This window comes from Eschrichtius robustus, chromosome 8 (genome assembly GCF_028021215.1).
Source record: "Eschrichtius robustus isolate mEscRob2 chromosome 8, mEscRob2.pri, whole genome shotgun sequence".
In the NCBI taxonomy this organism is placed as follows: domain Eukaryota; kingdom Metazoa; phylum Chordata; class Mammalia; order Artiodactyla; family Eschrichtiidae; genus Eschrichtius; species Eschrichtius robustus.
In genome coordinates, this window is record NC_090831.1 from 89,591,286 (window position 1) to 89,612,751 (window position 21,466).

Sequence of the window (21,466 nt, forward strand, 5' to 3'; positions counted from 1 at the left end):
ATTAATTAATTTATTTATTTTTGGCTGCTTTGGGTCTTCATTGCTGTGCGCGGGCTTCCTCTAGTTGCGGCGAGCGGGGGCTACTCTTCGTTGCGGTGCACGGGCTTCTCTTTGTTGCGGAGCATGGGCTCTAGGCACGCGGGCTTCAGAAGTTGTGGTACACAGGCTCAGTAGTTGTGGCTCGTGGGCTCTAGAGCACAGGCTCAGTAGTTGTGGTGCGCGGACTTAGTTGCTCCACGGCATGTGGGATCTTCCCCGACCAGGGCTCAAACCCGTGTCCCCTGCATTGGCAGGCAGATTCTTAATCACTGCGCCACCAGGGAAGTCCCTGTGTGTCTCTTTAAAGGACACTTGTCATTGGATTTAGGGCCCACATGGATAATCCAGGATGATCTCATCTTGAGATCCCTAATTTAATTACATCCACGAGGATTCTTTTTCCAAATAAGGTCACATTCATAGGTTTCTGGGATTAATAATTGAACATATCTTTCTGGGTGCTGGCCACCATTCAACCCCACTACACCATCTTACTCAGAAAACATGGGAAAGGCAAGGCATTTCTACTTTCATTGTACATAGCTGTAGCTTAAATAAATGAATATAGAATATTAGCCACAATACTAGCATGTCATCTGAGATGAAAAAACATCATCCAGGGGAAAAATATTGAGGACAAGTCAATGACACAGGTTTTCAATCTCCAGTGAATGCTTTTCACTGTTGGCCATTCTTGGAACTTGAAAGTCCAAGTCCTTTTTGAGTATTCTATCTTAAGAATAATTCCGCGGCCAGAATCCAGAGAAGCTACTGATACTGGTATTTGGTAGCTTTAAGAAGCTGAGGGTGAATCAGAGCCAAGAAAGAAATGCCTTTGGCTGTTTGGTAATCAGACCATCACAAGGCAGTTCTGTTGTTTGAGCCTAAAGCGGAAGTCTGGGTGAGCTAAGAGATGGAGTTAAGATAGGACTGCAAAAGCCCTGTCTTTGTTAAATTATGGAATCTCAGGATTGGTCATCTTATCTTACCATAAGATTCCGTGATGAGTTTTCTGTACAACAATCTGCCAAGAAGTTTTCCAATCCATGTTTGAATATCTGGCACCTCTTCTTTCATCTGGCATTAATGGTTAGTTGCTTCTCCTACCCATTTTAACTTCTAACATGGATCTCACCCTGTGTTTAATAATGGACAAAATGGTCCTCTTTTCCTGTACAGAGGACCAAAATGCTCCTAGCAACTTAGTTCCTCTCTTTGAAAATATTGAAACGTACCCTTTGCCACACGTATCTGAGAGTCATGAGTCATTTTTGTAAGAAGGGACTAAATTATCTAATCTTAGAATTCACCTTGACTGTGGTTAGAATATGCAGTTCAGAGGCAGCTGGGAAGCAAATCAAAAACAAAGGAGTGGGGAGAGCTGAGAATTAGATGGGAAACTGAGGAAATAAGTGGCACCTCCTCCTACGCTGGGATTTCTGCAAGAACTTACTTTAGCCCCTGTGGGATGGGATAGGGGATAAACTTTGAAGGAAAGAGGTGAGGGAATAAGAGCATAAGGCAAAGCTTGAATTCTTCCAGAGATTCCATTAGAAATAATGCAACGATGAAGGGAAGCAGGAGCAGCCCTTGGAAATAGGGGCCAAAATGAATAACAGAGGAAGGAGTCCCTAAAGAACTTTAGAGCCAGGCTGGAATCAATATTTGAGGGGCTGGCTGGTCCTGGGAGGGACACATCTAAATTAATGCGAGGGCATGGAGTGAAAGAGGGCATGGAGTGAAAGACAGAAGCAGCAGAATGTGAAGATGTTTTTTTGAGTTCAGAGAAACTCAAGACCAAGAGGGGGCTGGAAAGCAAAACCAGGAATTAGGCAAAAAGCAGTCAGAGGAGAGGTGTGGTATGACTCCAGCCTGACATTCTTAGGAGAAGACTGTGTCCCAGCTGCTCATCAGGGATCCCTGGGCACCGGGCAGTAGGCACTGACATAGAGCAGCCCCTCGTGTCCATCGATGGCTAGACATGGCTCTCCCTGGGCTAGATTCATCTGGGGTTGAGCAGCTGGTCAGGCCCACTCTAACCATCTCTGAGTGTGATTTCCAATCTCAAAAAGGGGGAATTATGGACTTACAGTTCAAGAAGTGAAAAGGAATTAAGAAAGGGGCTCAGGACTCTTATCTTCAGGACAAATCAAATTTTGGTAATTAAACTTTAATGTGGTTTTGTTTTTCTATTATCTTGCAACCTGATGAACCACTTCTCAAACACTTATTGACTTTAGAGATATCAAGTGGGCCTATTTAATTACTTCTCCAAGTCTCCTGCTAGTATTCAAATTAACTGCCTTTAAATACCCTGGTAACTGGACATAGATGTGTAAACTAGTGCAGTGGAGAAACAAGGACCAACTATCTAGGAGAATCCCCACCTCAGAGGAAAGCAGGGCTGCAGCAGGATGGAAAGTCCACTTTTTTTCCACAGGAGGAAGACTTCTGTACTGCTGCAACTCTGTGAACTGGCACTCAGCATTTGGGCTTCAGTGGTGCCACTAGTTAGCTGAGTGAACCTGGGAAAGTTGCTGAGCTTTCCAGAGCCTCAATTTTTTCATTAAGGATAAAAATACCCAGCTCCTAGAATTCTTGGGAGGATTATAAGTAACATATGTGACATTTCCAAAATGAGGAAGAACTGAGAACATGGCAGCTCTGTTATTGACAAATTGTGCTAGAATCGACATGTCCACTGTTGATGAGAAAGCACAGACCCAGAGGCACCTGGGACTGAAGATGAGAGAAGGGGGAGCCTCAGCAGATTTGCCTGGCTAATTTCTCAGTAGCTTTGACTTGTGGAAAGCCTTACTGCTCTAAGATATTTCACATTTGCCTTGGACGTATGGTGCCTTCCAACCATAGATGTTGGTGAGTTCTCAAATGAAAAGCCATCTTTCCCTTAATAAAGAGACTAAACATTCTCTAAAGTCATTTCCCGTTCCCAGTCCTCCCTAGATGTTCTGTTGGCAGTGGCATCTTGACTTGTTGGCAGATTAAATTGAGCTCCAAGACAGAGGTCAATGATTTTTCCAGAGCTCTATTTAGATGTGAAGCAAAGACAGGATTTGAACAGGAGAATACCTGTAGAACTTCTGGAATACTTTTCTTTCGTTGTTGGCTTAGTTTGCTGAGGGCTGAGGGTATGGTTTCAAGGGGCAATGAGTTACTTGAGGACAGCATTTTACCCATAGTTCCTTGTTTTGCTCATTTCAGAATTCCTCCCACAAGAACAACGAATAAAGATTGCTGGCTGATTGGAGTCATTTGGATAAAGTATTTTTAAAAACCTGCTTGATAGTAACAGCTTAAATTTTGTATCCAAATTGTAAAACAATTTGGCACTGTAAATCTAGATCCATAAATATTTTCATGTCATACGACCACTCTTTTCTTGGATGCCAGCTTCTGGAAATAATCCAAAATATGTAAAATGCTTAATTCACAAAAATGTTTATCATAGAGTTATTTATAACAACAGTAAGTTGGAAATGTCCCATTGCTGAATATTTGGTTAAATAGCATTTGAAGATGACCACCTGATGGGATGTTACCTAGTCATTTAAAAGTACAGAAGCTTCAAGGCTAAGTCCTTCAATATATCACTAGTGAAAAATATGGGTTGAAAATTGAGGTACAATGTAATTATATCTATCTCACTAACATAGATGAATAGAAAGATACTAGCAGAAAATATACTAAAATATTCAAGAGAGTGGAAAAATTCTGTTCATCTAATTTTTCTTTAGTTTCTTTAGTTTTGTTGCCTTTCTGTAATAAAATAAAACACAGAAACACCGAGAAAAGAAAAGGAAACAAAACCATTGTAGTTATTATGAAGGAAAAAAAATGGAGATGAACAAGTAGATAGTTAAGCACCAAAAATGGTCAGAGTGGTGCTGAAAAGAAGAAAGCCTACTTGTGATACTCTTGATGAAACACACTCAGCGTGAATCATGTGAAATGAAAATGTGAAAAGCAGCCTCTTTAGTGATATCCTATCCTTACTTTGTTATATTTCAATTCTTCATTGGGCTATATGCAAGCTTAGAGGCGAGGAAGTTACTAGCATGGCTGACTACCGAGTTTTGTCTCTCGGAAGCCCTCCTTCCTTACTGGTTACCCGACAGGTTGTTTCTGTCTTTGGGACTGGGGTGGATTAAGGAGGCCAGGTCCTGTGATGAAGGTGGCAAGAAGACCATTATAGCCTTGAGCATAGGGGATTTCCAGGAACACACTCCCACAGGTTTAACATTTTATGAGAACACACAATCCTTGGGCAACTAGGTATTTCTTTGGAGCAAGATTTCCAGTAAGGAGGTGAGGGACATATGCGAGCATCAGAATTCACAGCACATTTTAATACTAACAGACCTAGATATCTGAAAAAAGCTCCCCCTGGGAATGGAAAGAACTAACAGATTGTTCCTTATTTTGGAGAAAGTAGGTGGTGAAATAGTGTGCTGAGGTGGCTTGCAGGGCAGTGTGACTCTTACTCTGTACAAACACAAAGGCTCTGAGTTTCACCCTCATGGGGATCTGACCTCAGCTTTCACTTCCTTATGGGTCACCAGAAATTATCCAGTCAGGAACAAGGTTTAACTCCTCAAGTGATTGCAAAAATAATAGCTCAAACCCAGAATGCTGTTGTTTGTTGAAACTGAATTTTTTCATTCGCGAGGCTGCAGATCTATAACTTTACTTAAAATTGCTCAAGCAAGGATCATACACCATGATCAAGTGGGATTTATCCCAGGGATGCAAGGATTCTTCAATATATGCAAATCAATCAATGTGATACACCATATTAACAAATTGAAGAATAAAAACCATATGATCATCTCAATAGATGCAGAAAAAGCTTTTGACAAAATTCAACACCCATTTATGATAAAAACTCTCCAGAAAGTGGGCATAGAGGGAACCTACCTCAACATAATAAAGGCCATATACGACAAACCCACAGCAAACATCATTCTCAATGGTGAAAAACTGAAAGCATTTCCTCTAAGAACAGGAACAAGACAAGGATGTCCACTCTCACCACTATTATTCAACTTAGTTTTGGAAGTCCTAGCCACAGCAATCAGAGAAGAAAAGAAATAAAAGGAATACAAATTGGAAAAGAAGAAGTAAAACTGTCACTGTTTGCAGATGACATGATACTATACATAGAGAATCCTAAAGATGCCACCAGAAAACTACTAGAGCTAATCAATGAATTTGGTAAAGTAGCAGGATACAAAATTAATGCACAGAAATCTCTGGCATTCCTATACACTAATGATGAAAAATCTGAAAGAGAAATTAAGGAAACTCTCCCATTTACCATTGCAAACAAAAGAATAAAATACCTAGGAATAAACCTACCTAGGGAGACAAAAGACCTGTGTGCAGAAAACTATAAGACACTGAAGAAAGAAATTAAAGATGATACCAACAGATGGAGAGATATACCATGTTCTTGGATTGGAAGAATCAATATTGTGAAAATGACTCTACTACCCAAAGCAATCTACAGATTCAATGCAATCCCTATCAAATTACCAATGGCATATTTTACAGAACTACAACAAAAAATCTTAAAATTTGTATGGAGACACAAAAGACCCCGAATAGCCAAAGCAGTCTTGAGGGAAAAAAACGGAGCTGGAGGAATCAGACTCCCTGACTTCAGACTATACTATAAAGCTACAGTAATCAAGAGAATATGGTACTGGCACAAAAAACAGAAACATAGATCAATGGAACAAGAGAGAAAGCCCAGAGATAAACCCACACACCTATGGTCAACTAATCTATGACAAAGGAAGCAAGGATATACAATGGAGAAAAGACAGTCTCTTCAATAAGTGGTGCTGGGAAAACTGGACAGCTACATGTAAAATAATGAAATTAGAACACTCCCAAACACCATACACAAAAATAAACTCAAAATGGATTAGAGACCTAAATGTAAGACTGGACACTATAAAACTCTTAGAGGAAAACATAGGAAGAATACTCTGTGACATAAATCACAGCAAGATCTTTTTTGATCCATCTCCTATAGTAATGGAAATAAAAACAAAAATAAACAAATGGGACCTAATGAAACTTCAAAGCTTTTGCACAGCAAAGGAAACTACAAACAAGATGAAAAGACAACCCTCAAATGGGAGAAAATATTTGCAAATGAATCATCAGACAAAGGATTAATCTCCAAAATATATAAACAGCTCATGCAGCTCGATATTAAAAAAACAAACAACTCAATCCAAAAATGGGCAGAAGACCTAAATAGACATTTCTCCAAAGAAGACATACAGATGGTCATGAAGCACATGAAAAGCTGCTCAACATCCCTAATTATTAGAGAAATGCAAATCAAAACTACCATGAGGTATCACCTCACACCAGTTAGAATGGGCATCATCAGAAAATCTACAAACAACAAATGCTGGAGAGGGTGTGGAGAAAAGGGAACCCTCTTGCACTGTTGGTGGGAATGTAAATTGATACAGCCACTATGGAGAACAGTATGGAGGTTCCTTAAAAAACTAAAAATAGAATTACCATATGACCCAGCAATCCCACTACTGGGCATATACCAGAGAAAACCATAATTCAAAAAGACACATGCACCCCAATGTTCACTGCAGCACTATTTACAATAGCCAGGTCATGGAAGCAACCTAAATGCCCATCGACAGACGAATGGATAAAGAAGATGTGGTACATATATACAATGGAATATTACTCAGCCATAAAAAGGAACGAAATTGGGTCATTTGTTGAGACGTAGTTGGATCTAGAGACTGTCATACAGAGTGAAGTAAGTCAGAAAGAGAAAAACAAATATCGTATATTAACGCATTTATGTGGAACCTAGAGAAATGGTACAGATGAACTGGTTTGCAGGGCAGAAATTGAGACACAGATGTAGAGAACAAATGTATGGACACCAAGTGGGGAAAGCGGCAGGGGTTGGGGGTGGTGTGATGAATTGGGAGATTGGGATTGACATGTATAAACTGATGTGTATATAATTGATGACTCCTAAGAACCTGTATAAAAAAATAAATTAAATTTAAAAATTAATAGATAAATAAATAAATAAATAAAATAAAAAATTCCCTGGCTCCTTGTATTCATAATGGATCATCTCCCTGGAAGCAGAAACTATAGCCCTTACTTTCAGGTGTTACAGAGGTCAGCTGCACTCTTTGCAAAAAATTCATATTATATTAGACAATCAAGTGGGTAAATAAATATATTTGTATTATTTCCAGGTAGAAAGGCTTTGATGCCAGGAGGATATTAGTCAGCTCAAGGCCTGCAAGTGATGACAGCATGGCTGGCTGGAAACCTTAGAGCCTGTCTTCCTCTTCTTCCTTCTTCTTCTCCCCCTCTCCCTCCTTCTCCTTATTCGTTTCTTTTTTCCTCTCCCTTCTCTATCTTTCCATCCCCCTTTTTCTTGATTTCTCTCTTTTTCTTTCACAAACTCATTCAGTCACTACAGATATACTAGCCACTTACCATGCAGTAAATATTGGGCTAGTGCTAACATTATTTTTTTCTACAAAAATTGGGTGTGAGGTGGAGTCTTTAAATAATAATAACTAGTGTGTCTCAAACATTCGATCCAGGTGTCCTCTAAGTTTCAGGCTTTTTCCTCTTCAAAATGTCTTTGTCCCAAAGCACGGGGCAAATTTCCAAACCTGAGCCTGAATATTAAAAAATCTAAACACACAGCATCTAAACTTGACATCCAGGGGAAGAAAGAGAACTTCTCGTTTAATAAGAGAATATATATTATCTGCAAGTGTTTATTGAACCTCACTTGACAAGTTCTGTATATAACACATGTCAAAGCCCTCAGCTGAGCTTGCCCTTGAGTGCTATGACTGTGGGTGGTGGCTCAATTGTTTCAGGTCCCCAGGTCCTGCCTGTGGTGTTTGTCTCCCAGGCCTGTCTGTCACACAGCTTACTGCTTCTCTCAGACATCCTCTTGGTTTTCCCAGTGTAGGACTGTTCTCATTAGCAAGCTATTATTCTGCAGTGATGCACTGGAAGCATTTCTGAATGGCATTTACTATTTTTGTGTGGTTCAAAGTTTTTGAAATGAAGGCATTTCTTTCCAAGATTTTAAGCTTTGAAATTCCAATTTTGTGCAAAAACTTGAGATATCCCCTATTCTTTGTGGGTGTCCAACTCTAACACATAAAGTAATAGGTTAGGAAACATTTAACCATCTAGGTTCAAACAAATCCGTTTACTTTGGTTGAATTGATGTTGCTATTGTCACTGAAGTAAACCACTGTATAAAGAAATTTGGCAGTAAGAAAAACATGACATTGCTCATAACTCAAATGAGAATTGTCTTCAGATTTCAAAGTTTCAACTTCAATTTGGAGAATATAATTGTCTAAGGTAATATTGATAAAATAATGCTATTCATCCATGTGCCCATCTCTTCTCAAGTATCAGGATGTTGTGAACATGCTGCAATGCCCCGTCCCTACACAGGTGGGAAAGTGACTGATAGTGTGGTATTGGACATACACAGTCACGGCTACAAGCAAGTCATGTATGTAGGAGAATTAAGTGTTTCTCTGAGAAAGAATGAAGGAGAGGAGAAATAAACTTTTTATGCCAACTAATTAAAAACTTCTATTAGTCACTGGAGTCATATCCCACATGCAGAGGAATACTTCTTGGACACATTTTTTTTTTTTTTTTCATTTTTTTCACTGGGAAGAAATTGGGCCCAAATCCCTATCTGATCTCCCTTACTACCTATGACTCTCAAAAGCCTTTACTGCTTCATTGTCTTCTTCCTCTAGGCTGCATTCTAGTTCTGTTTGGCTTTCAAAAGCTGATGAGCCATCTTGGTGGAGGAGGACAGTTGTGTGGAATGGAGCAGTCTTCAAGAGAACAAAAAAGAGAAAGTGCCATGTAGAAGGAGGCAAAGAGGAAGAGAGTTTTTGAAAAAGGAACACCCTCTAGGAAGAAAGAGCCTTTTTAACCTCTCTTTTCTCATTGTGTTACCTAGGCCACAGTGGAGATGGTTTCCTTGGGAGTGATGTGAGAGTGTGCCCCCTGCAGGCAGGCTGAGAGACTGCATGGCACAGCTTAGCCAAAAGATAAGACAGAATGCAGCAGCTGGGATTTAAGGCAGACCATCTGGGAGTCTGCACAGTAACCCTGATGAACATGTATGCAAAAATCCTTGACAAAATATTAATAAACCAAATTCAATGGCACATTAAAAAAAATCATACATCATGACCAAGTGAAATTTATCCCTGTATGCAAGAATGGTTCGATATACATAAACCAATCAATGTGATACACCTCATTAACAGAATGAATGATAGAAGTCACACGATCATGTAAATAGATGCAGAAAAAGCATGTGATAAAATTCAACACCGTTTCATGATAAAAGCTCTCAAAAAATTATGTATAGAGGGAACTTACCTCAACACAATAAATGCTGTATATGAAAAATCCATAGGTAACATCAGAATCAATGGTGAAAAACTGAAATCTCTTCCTCTAAGATCTGGAACAAGGCAAGGATGCCCATTCTTGCTGTTTCTATTCATCACGGTACTGAAATTAAAAAGAAATTAAAAGAGCAATTAAAAAGAAATAAAAAGAGCAAGAAAAAGAAATAAAAAGCATCCAAATTGGAAAGAAAGAAGCAAAATTATGTCTATTTGCAGATAATGTTATCTAATATGTAGAAAACCTTAAAGACTCTACAAAAAAACCTGTTAGAACTAATCAATGAACTCATCAAAGTTGCACTATACAAAATTAACATACAAAAATCCGTTGCATTTCTATAAGCTAACAATAAACTATCTGAAACAGAAATTAAGGAAACAAACCCATTAACAATAGGAGAATAAAATAGAATAAAACACTCAGGAATAAAATTAACCAAGGAGGTAAAAGACTTGTACACTGAAAACTATAAAACACTGATGAAAGAAATTAAAACACAGAAATAAGTGGAAATACTCTGTACTCATGGATTGAAAGAATTAATATTGTTATAATTACTACTCATAGTAATCCATACTAGCATAAGTGATCTGCAGATTTAATATAATCCCTGTCAAAATCTCAATGACATTTTTTACAGAAAGAGAAAAAAATCTTAAAACTCACGTGGAACAACAAAAGACTCTGAATACCCAAGCAATTTTGAGCAAGAAGAACAAAGCTGGAGCCATCACACTTTCTGATTTCAAAACATTACAAAGCTACCATACAAAGCTATAATACAAAATACATTACAAAGTAATGCAAATTGTATGGCATTGACATATAAACAGACACATAGACCAATGGAACAGAATAGAGACCTAGAAATAAACCCATGCATATATGTCAACTGATGTTTGACAAGGATACACAATGAGGAAAGGGTAGTCTCTTTAATAAATGGTCTTGGGAAAACTGGAGGCAAAAGAATGAAATTGGAGTCTCATCTTACACTACACACAAAAGTTAACTCAAAATGGATTAAAGACTTAATTGTAAACCTGAAACCACAAAACTCCTAGAAGAAAACATAGGGGAAAAACCTCTTGACATTGGCCTTGGAAATGAATTCTTGGATGTGACATCAAAAGCATAGGCAACAAAAGCAAAAACAGACAAGTGGGATTATATTACACTAAAAAGCTTCTGCAGAGCAAAGGAGACCATCAGAAATATAGATCAATGAAACAGGATAGAAAGCCCAGAGATAAACCCACACACCTATGGTCAACTAATCTATGACAAAGGAGGCAAGGATATACAATGGAGAAAAGACAGTCTCTTCAGTAAGTGGTGCTGGGAAAACTGGACAGCTACATGTAAAATAATGAAATCAGAACACTCCCAAACACCATACACAAAAATAAACTCCAAATGGATTAGAGACCTAAATGTAAGACCAGACACTATAATACTCTTAGAGGAAAACATAGGAAAAACACTCTTTGACATAAATCACAGCAAGATCTTTTTTGATCCACCTCCTAGAGTAATGGAAATAAAAACAAAAATATAAACAAATGGGACCTAATGAAACTTAAAAGCTTTTGCAAAGCAGAGGAAACTACAAACAAGATGAAAAGACAAACCTCAGAATGGGAGAAAATATTTGTAAACGAATCAACGGACAAAGGATTAATCTCCAAAATATATAAACAGCTCATGCTGCTCAATATTAAAAAAACAAACAACCCAATCTAAAAATGGGCAGAAGATGTAAATAGACTTTTCTCCAAAGAAGACATACAGATGGCCAAGAAGAACATGAAAAGCTACTCAACATCACTAATTATTAGAGAAATGCAAATCAAAACTACCATGAGGTATCACCTCACACCAGTTAGAATGGGCATCATCAGAAAATCTACAAACAACAAATGCTGGAGAGGGTGTGAGAAAAGGGAACCCTCTTGCACTGTTGGTGGGAATGTAAATTGATACAGCCACTATTTACAATAGCCAGGTCATGGAAGCAACCTAAATGTCCAGTGACAGACGAATGGATAAAGAAGATGTGGTACATATATACAATGGAATATTACTCAGCCATAAAAAGGAATGAAATTGGGTCGTTTGCAGAGATGTGGATGGATCTAGAGACTGTCATACAGAGTGAAGTAAGTCAGAAAGAGAAAAACAAATATCGTGTATTAACGCATATATGTGGAACCTAGAAAAATGGTACAGATGAACCAGTTTGCAGGGCAGAAATTGAGACACAGATGTAGAGAACAAGCGTATGGACACCAAGGGGGGAAAATGGCGGCGGGGTGGTGGTGGGATTAACTGGGAGATTGGGATTGACATATATACACTAATATGTATAAAATGGATAACTAATAAGAACCTGCTGAATGAAAAAATAAATAAAATTCAAAAAATATAATTAAAAAATTAGAAAAAAAAGAACATGGAGGGATATATTATGTTCAGTGATTAGAAGACATATTGAAAAGCTATTACTATCTATCTGAAGTTATCGGTATCTACAATTTTAATGAAAATCCATTAAAAACACTAGACTTTTTTTAAGCAGATTCCAGAACTTATATGGAAATGCAGAAGCTCAGGTGATCTTAAGGAAAAGAAAGCTAAAAAAATTGCACTACCTGATATGAAAACTTACTATATCGCAATAGTGATTTAGACAGTGTGGTATTCACACATGTATAGATCAATAAACCAGCGAAACATACTGGAGACCTAAAAATGGGCTAAATTGACTCATATGTGGTCACCTGATTTATGACACAGTTTAGTGGGGGTGAGGATGGTATTTCCAATTCCGAGTCAATTGGTTATCTATATGGGAAAAAATAATCATGGTCTCCTACCTTACTTTATATTTAAAAAAATCAATTCTCTATGAATTGTATATCTAAAAATTAAAAAAAAATAAAGTTAAAAAGAAGAAAACACAGTATACTATCTTTAATACTTTTGAGTAGGCAGATTCCTTAAAAGAACATGAAAGTGCTGACTCTGAAGGAAAATTTGACAAATTGGTAATACCAAAAATTAGATGCTCTGTTCATCAAAAGATACCAATTAAGGAATGAAAGGAAAGTAGAAGAAGATATTTACAATACATATCTCCAACAAAGGAGTAATATTTAGGCTACATAAAGAACTACTACTGATCAGTAAGAAAAAGGCAGACAACCAAATAGAAATATGGTGAAAGACTTTCAAAAGGCACTTCACAAAACAGGATATGCAAGTGTCCAAAAGACATATATGAATGTGCTCATCTTTATTATTCATTAGGTAAATGCAGATTAAAACCACAATGCAATACAACTATATCAACTGCAATGGCAAAAATGAAAAGGACAGAAAATTCTGAATGTTCTCGAGGTTGTGGAACAACTGAAACTCTCATCTACTGTTAGTGGAAATTTATATCAGAAACTGCGGCTTTCACTGAAACTGAACATATACATACCCTACAATCCATCAATTTCAAATTTAGGTAAATTCCCAACAGAAGTGCTTATTTTCACAAAAGATATTTATAAGAATGTTCAGGGCTTCCCTGGTGGTGCAGTGGTTAAGAATCCGCCTGCCAATACAGGGGACACGGGTTCGATCCCTGGGCCGGGAAGATCTCACATGCCGAGGAGCAACTAAGCCCGTGTGCCACAACTACTGAGCCTGCGCTCTAGAGCCTGAGAGCTACAACTACTGAGCCCGCATGCTGCAACTACTGAAGCCCACGTACCTAGAGCCCATGCTCCGCAACAAGAGAAGACACCACAGTGAGAAGCCCGCGCACCGCATCAAAGAGTAGCCTCCACTTGCCGCAACTAGAGAAAGCCCGAGCACAGCAGCGAAGACCCAATGCAGCCAAAGATAAATTAATTAATTAATTAATTTAAAAAAAAAAAGAATGTTCAGAGTAGCATTATTTTTTTTTCATTTTTATTTTATATTGGAGTATAGTTGATTTACAATGTTGTGTTAGCTTTGGGTGCACAGCAAAGTGATTTAGTTATACATATACATATATTTACTCTTTTTTCAGATTCTTTTCCCATATAGGTTATTACAGAGTATTGAGTAGAAATCCCTGTGCTATAGAGTAGGTCTTTGTTGATTATCTATTTTTTATCTAGTAGTGTGTATATGTTTATCCCAAACTCCTAATTTATCCTTTCCCCTTTGGTAACCATAAGTTTGTTAGTTCTAAGTCTGTGAGTCTGTTTCTGTTTTGTAAATAAGTTCGTTTTTTAGATTTCGCATATAAGTGAAATCATATGACATTTGTCTTTCTCTGTCTGACTTACTTCACTTAGTATGATAATCTCTAGGTCCATCCATGTTGCTGCAAATGGCATTAATTCACTCTTTTTTATGGCTGATAATATTCCATTGTATATATGTACCACATCTTCTTTATCCATTCATCTGTTGATGAACATTTAGGTTACTTCCATGTCTTGGCTATTGCAAATAGTGCTGCAGTGAACATTGGGGTGCATGTGTCTTTTTGAAGTATGGTTTTCTCTGGATCTATGCCCAGGAGTGGGATTGCTGGGTCGTATGGTAGTTCTATTTTTAGTTTTTTAAGGAACCTCCATATTGTTCTCCATAGTGGCTGTACCAATTTACATTCCCACCAACAGTGTAGGAGGGTTCCCTTTTCTCCACACCCTCTCCAGTATTTACTCATTGTAGACTTTTTCATGATGGCCATTCTGACTGGTGTGAGGTGATAGCTCACTGTAGCTTTGATTTGCATTTCTCTAATAATTAGCAATGCTGAGCATCTTTTCATGTGCTTTTTGGCCAAGTGTAGTGTCTTCTTTGGAGAAATGTTTATTTAGATCTTCTACCCATTTTTTGATCGGGTTGTTTGTCTCTTTGATATTGAGCTGCATGAGCTGTTTGTATACTTTGGAGATTAATCCCTTGTGGGTCACATTGTTTACAAATATTTTCTCCCATTCTGTAGGTTGTCTTTTTGTTTTGCTTACGGTTTATAGCGTTATTTGTAATAGTCCTGTAAGTGGAAATAACACTATTGTCCATCAACAATAGATTGGATAAATTGTGAAATATTCATACAATGATACAATATACTAAATAAGATAAAACCATACACATGGATGAATCTTAAAGCATATTGTTGAGTGAATTAAACTAGATACACACAAAAAAACGACACTGAGTTTATATAAAATTCAAAGTAGACAAACCTACTATGTGGTTTTAGTTGTCAGGATAGTGATTACCTTCAGTGAGGGTATGTTTATTATGTTAAAATTCATTGAACTGTATACTTATATTGGGGCACTGTACTATAAGTATGTTAGTTTTCAATAATAATATTTACACTAATTTAAATAACTTCATTAGATTCTATGAATACAAAGGAAAACTCGATTCTTCCTTGCTCAGTCTTGTTTGGAATGCAGAACTGAATTATGGTCTGTGTGATAAGTGCCATAATAGAGGTAAGCGTGGTTGGTGTATTCCATGGGACAAAAGAGGAATGACATCCAACCTGAACTGAGAATGCATATTAGGAAAGGCTTCCTGGGAGAAATGATGCCTCAGTTGATTCTTAAAAGATCATAGGAATTAACCGGGTATATCAGGGTTGTTAATTGCAGACAATAGAACCCACTTTAGCTGGTTTAAGCAGAAGGTGTTTATTAGAAGGTAACAGTTTACGGAATATCATGGAATGTCTGGGAATCAGGCTTGGCTGCTACAAAGACATGCTCCATGTAGAGAAAAATATTCAATACTACCATGGGATTCATAGCAGAAACATCACTGACTAACTATTGCTTCCTGAAATCCATGATGTATAGTTCTGGATACCTGTGCCATTGCTGTCCCAGAGCAACCAGACATTTCCACTACTGTCTTGCCAAATGATCTAAACTCTCTACACGTTGATATCCTTCACTTTGCCTCCAAGTTTTGCAGTAGTGCAACAAACTAGCAGAAACTAGGTCACATACAAGCACTATAACTGCAAAAAATCTGTACAGAAATTTTCTGGCAGACCAGAAAAGGTTAGAATGGATGTTGAATGAGCTAACTTATGGGGTCTGCTGTAAACTAAGTAAAGGGAATAAGAAAATAAGAAATCCAAAAAGAAGGAAGAACAGGGACTTCCCTGGCGGTCCAGTGATTCCAGTGCAGGAGGCGCAGGTTTGATCCCTGGTCGGGGAAACTAGGATCCCACATGCCACATGGCACGGCCAAAAAAAAAGAAGAAGGAAAAGCAGCTTTTAAGATATACTGGCATACAGCTATGTGAGTAGAACCAAATTTCTTCATGGCCTCCCCCCTTCTTATGTTAAGATTTAGAAGCTTGGGCTTAGGAGATGCACAACATGCTTCTCCATGACTTACAATAAGGAGTGTGTGTGCATGCATGAGTGCGTGCGTGTGTGTGTGTGAGACTTTGGAGAACTTGGCAAATGATATCCAGACTGGGGCTCAGTTTCTTCATTTGAAAATCAGTATAGTGATACATATACAATACACAGGACTGCTTTGAGGGTCAAATGAGACTATGTTCAGGCAAGTATCTCATGTAGTACCTGGTACACAGAAGAGATTTAACATGAGCTTCTTATATCTGAAAGAGAGAGACCATGGCAGTTGGTGATAAGGAAGGAGGACTTGAGACAGATGATATGCAACTGATCATATTTTCTTCTTCTTTTAGAAGCTGGTCCTTCTAGGTAAATAGCTGAAAAAATTATGAGCAGAACTTATGGTGGCACGTTCATGCTTGGTTCAGATATGAACACAGTATAATTTCACATTTACCTGATGGAACTACTTTTCTACAGAGAAAAATAAAAGGCAAGTACAGAGATTACACATCACACAGAACCAGTATAACATGAGGCAAGCTTTAAGGTCGGCTGCATGGAAATTCTATTCCATACCCAGGAAAGTAAAGGCTCTCTGGGGCCAGGTTATTATTATTTTTTAATTAGTCTTACTGAGGTATAAGTTCTATGCAAGAAAATTCACCAATTTTAAGTGTACAATTCAGTGAACTTTGACAAATAACTACAATTGTAACCAGCACAATATAAAACATCCCATCATCCCATAAATTCCCCCATGCCCCTTTGAAGTTAATCCCTTCCCCTGCAACCTGGGCCCTGAGCTACACTGATCTGTCACATTAGTTGTGATTTTTTAGAAAAAGAAATCATTCGGCATGTAGTCTTTTGTGGCTGGCATCTTTTATTTAGTATAGTGTTCTCAACTTTATTATTGCCCTTCTAAAGAGCCTTTTTAGACCTATTTCCCTAATTATCTCTCTCCCTCTTATGAAATTTTAATACCACAGATATACTGTTTGTCTGTTTATGTACTATATGTATATCTGTATTTTATACAGTAAAAGTAAGATTTTTCACACCTCCAGAACAAACGTTTGCCCCCTTGGGGGCAATATTACCCTATTGAGAATACATGATTTAGTATAATGCTTTTTCGATTCATCAGTATTTTATCAGTAGTTGGTTCATTTTTATTGCTAGGTAAGTTTGATTGTATGAAGAGATATTAAAAAAAGAGTAAGAATAATTGCAAACGTGTTACAAAGTGCATAATTATGAAGTGCATAATTCAACTACTGCTCTTCCTTAAATTTGAGCCTCAGTTTCCCTGGTATCAGTAAACAGAACTCTTATCACCCCGTTGTTCAAGTAAGAAATCCGAGAGTGACTGAGACACCTCCTCTCCCTTCATTTCCCAATATACAACTCATGTCAAATCCTGTCAATTTCATCTCTAGATTATCTCTTGAATCTGGTCTCAAGGGATCAGACTTTGCCACAACTCAGAACATTCTAAGCATGCAAGAATTTTGATTTTTACCTTAGAAGAAATGGGAGGCCATTGAAGGAATTTAAATAAGAAAGTGAGGTGACCTGATTAGAGTAAGTAAAGATTAATAAGTATTTAGATTAATACGTCTTTATTATTTACTATATTTATTAATTAGTAAATAATAAATTAGAATGTGGATAATAATTAGAAGGGACCAAGACTGTATAGGAAAAGGATCTTTCAGGAGTCCAGGAGGAAAACTGATAGTGGTTTTTTTATGAATTTAAGGGTGGGGGAACAGGAGAATTAGGAGACATGCTATATTCTCAGTGCGGCCCATGATAAGAACTTAGCCAAGGTCTCACTTTTAGATGATAATATAACTGTGATGAGAAATTCAGATATACCCTCCTATTGCCTGCTGCTGCCTTGATTTAGCCAGTTTTTTAGCCAAACTCATCAGTATCCTAAAGGAATTAAGCATAAATATTCTTGGATCACTTGCTGATGAGCTGGAAGGAATTAGAGAATTATAATGATACATAAAAGAAAAAAAATATTCCGTGTATTTAATGCATCCACTCAGCTTTCTGTCCATCTTAAGATTTTTTTTTCCCCCAGTGTTTGCTACAGTAATAGTATCCATGTATCAGCTTCAAATGGTCTGCAATCAGTTTTATGCAAATAATTTTGACTGTGTAGATATACAGACCTCTTGATGAGGTCTTTAACCATTAAAGGTCAAGAATCAATGACTTAACTGTGTTTTCAGTGCAGAGTACACAGAAATGCATGTGACAATAATCTTCATTCTTAAGGCACATAAAGCTTACGTCATGTAAACAGATAAATGACAAAGTCACATTGCCAGTGCAATGTGAACAAAATATGAACAAAATCCTGGAAGTTTGTTAGTTACACTGGTGCTTTATCTCTTCCAGGTGACTCCTGAAGTATGGCTGACCACAATAGTTCCTCCTGCAATAACCCTATAAGGTCACCCCATTTAACCAGGCTCTACTTCATAGTGCTCTTTGGAGGACTGGTGGGCATCATCTCCATTTTGTTCCTACTGGTGAAAATGAACACCCGGTCTGTGACCACCACAGCAGTCATTAACCTGGTGGTGGTCCACAGTGTTTTTCTCCTGACAGTGCCTTTTCGCTTGACCTACCTCATCAAGCACACTTGGACATTTGGGTTGCCCTTCTGCAAATTTGTGAGCGCCATGCTGCACATCCACATGTACCTCACATTCCTGTTCTACGTTGTGATCCTAGTCATCAGGTACCTCATCTTCTTCAAGCACAAGGACAAAGTGGAATTCTACAGAAAACTGCATGCTGTGGCTGCCAGTACTGCCCTGTGGCTACTGGTGATTATCATTGTGGTGCCCCTGGTTGTTTCTCAGTATGGAATTCATGAGGGTTATGACAAATACCACTGTTTTAAATTCCACAAAGAACTTGCTCACGCATATGTGCAAGTCATCAACTATTTGATAGTCATTATTGTCATAGTTATTGCAGTGATTCTCTTGGTCCTCCAGAGCATCATCATTGTGTTGATGGCGCGGAAGCTACGCCACTCCTTACTATCCCATCAGGAGTTCTGGGCCCAGTTGAAAAACCTGCTTTTTATAGGGGTCATTCTTATTTGCTTCCTTCCCTACCAGTTCTTTAGGATCTATTACTTGTACACTGTGGCACATTCAAGTGACTGTAATGACAATGTTGCATTTTATAATGAAATCTTCTTGAGTGTAACAGCGATTAGCTGCTTTGATTTGCTGCTCTTTGTTCTTGGGGGAAGCCATTGGTTTAAGCAAAAGATAATTGACCTATGGAATTGCCTTTTGTGCCGTTAACCACAAAGTATAGTATTCAGAATTACTTCCTTAATATTGAGAGTGAAAATAGGAATGGTTATTTCATTATTTGATTAAAACCATGCCTTAATACAGCCAAATAAAAGGACTATAAAATGTCAGAGTATTCATTTCAGCCCTTATTTAATTCTTACCATCTCTGAATGATACACATACAAAGACTAGTAATGTTCAATTTACCTGGAGTTGCAATACTGCGTTATTTTCCAATATAAAATATCTACTTGGCCTATCCAGGTACCATGGTCTAATGGTTTCTGAGCTTTACTAGCTTATTTTAGTTTCCTCAGTTTGAAACATGGTCTTTTCTTAGGCTTTGGACTGGACTCAGCCCTCTAGTTCTTTTCATTCCACTTAACCTTAGGTAAATTAATCCTGGTCATGGTCGCTTCAAAGACACAAACTCTATTTGGCTAACCAGATGAGATGACTATTCAACTCACACCCTCACAAAAAACAGATAAGGGGGGAGAGTAGTAAAAAACTTTTTTAGATTACCATAACTTTGGTGGGAAGTCACTTATCTAGACATCAAGAGAAACAGATCACTTTGTGGCCTTCTGCTATAATAATTTTCTAGATTTGTCCTTTGAAAGGTCAGGTTTAAGGACATGGGATCAACTCCCTCAATATCTCCAAAAATCATTTAAAAGCTTACTGAGTATATCTAAATAATGGTGAAACTGTAACTTAGACAATATTCCTGACCAATATGCTGCTAGGCATTAAAATGAGTTCCCAAGGGAAGTGATTTAATTTTCCCCCTTTCTGTTTTTTGAAGGATTTCTAGATATCCTGGGCCACAATTTAGATTTCCCTTGCAGACAAAGTTATACTGAAACCTTAAGAGTTCCCTCCCACCCTTAAAGTTATGTGTCTTCAATTAATTAAAAACAATATTCTAAAAAAAAAAAAAAGAACTTTTGAGAAATATATAGGAAAACCATTAATTTAGGCTATGAGATTGGGCTGCTAAATTGAAACATAGGCTTATGGATTTTTTTTCCCTTGTGCCCATATTTCTACTATTTCCCTCAAAGTTTCGCAATCTTGAAACTTTCCAAAGAACTGATCCAGTGTCATATTTGAGCCTTCAGAACCTGAAGCAATTCATGGTAGGAAGAAAAGAACGGAATGAATTAAGGTAACTTTTTTCTTTCCCCAGCAAGATAAATGTTCAGGATTTAAAGATTTTTCTTTATTTGTTATACTCTATGCATCCACAAATTCATCAGATGATAAGAAATACCCCTGGAGGTTTTATGATCATTAAAATTGCTGAGTCATAGAAATTAATTTTGAGGAAGACAAAGCAACAACATACATACATGACTTATCCAAATTTTTTCCTGCTTTAAATTTTCACTTATTCATCTTTCTTTTTAAGTTATAGTTACAGTTTTTAAATTTCTTATTTGTCTTCTTTTCCCATCTTTTCTTAGTTTCTTCCTTCTCATTTGACCCATAATATTTGTAAGAAAATTTCTAAGACCCAAAAAAGTTGTGAGAAAATTTGTTACACCCATAAAATGTGTAAGAAAATAATTAGAGTAAAATATTTTAAAAATTTAAAAATTATTTATGAGAATTACATCATTTCTCTTCTTATATATCCATATCTTACTATCATAATATCTGTTAGCTTGTAGATTGTATTACTCTTCCAGACTTTAAATTGTGTTGCCATCTGGCAATTATGCTTTTCTCTGTATTATCAGATATTATAATAAAGGGCCTATTTTTGTGGACCTATAAGAAATACTATCCCAAATATAGAAATGCAATATATAAAATATCTTATTCATTAATATTTACAGAATGAACAAAAAAATTCAATTTGCCAGTTTTTTTCTCTATTTGCTTTACAAGTGAATCTCACGCAGGAGTGGGGGTGACACTGGCCTCTCAGGCCACTTTGGATATCACTATTATAAGAGAGTACCACTGGCACTTGGTGGCTGGGGTCAGAGGCTAGACACCCTGCCTTGCACACAGTTAGGAATTATCAGGTCTTGCTCTGTTTTTGAATGTTCTTCCAGACATTTGTGAATTGAAACATATTCTCATAATAATCAGAGCAGTTAGTTAGGTTTTATTCAGTTTTCATAAACACATAGTATTTTCTTGGTATGGTTTTAATTTTCTGAAATTTCCAGAAATGTAGCTACCATAGATATTGAGGAA

General features: G+C 37.3%; 1 protein-coding gene across 1 annotated transcript; it reads left to right on the forward strand.

Moving 5' to 3' along the window:
• The first annotated feature begins 18,349 nt into the window (after window positions 1–18,349).
• Window positions 18,350–19,261, forward strand: LOC137768129 (probable G-protein coupled receptor 141). Its single transcript, XM_068549408.1, has one exon. The coding sequence runs from the start codon at window positions 18,350–18,352 to the stop codon at window positions 19,259–19,261; it is 912 nt and encodes a 303-aa protein (XP_068405509.1).
• The last annotated feature ends 2,205 nt before the right edge of the window (window positions 19,262–21,466 follow it).

Coding starts and splice junctions, on each gene's coding strand:
- LOC137768129 (XM_068549408.1), top strand. CDS start 18,350: ATGGCTGACCACAATAGTTCCTCCTGCAATAACCCTATAAGGTCACCC.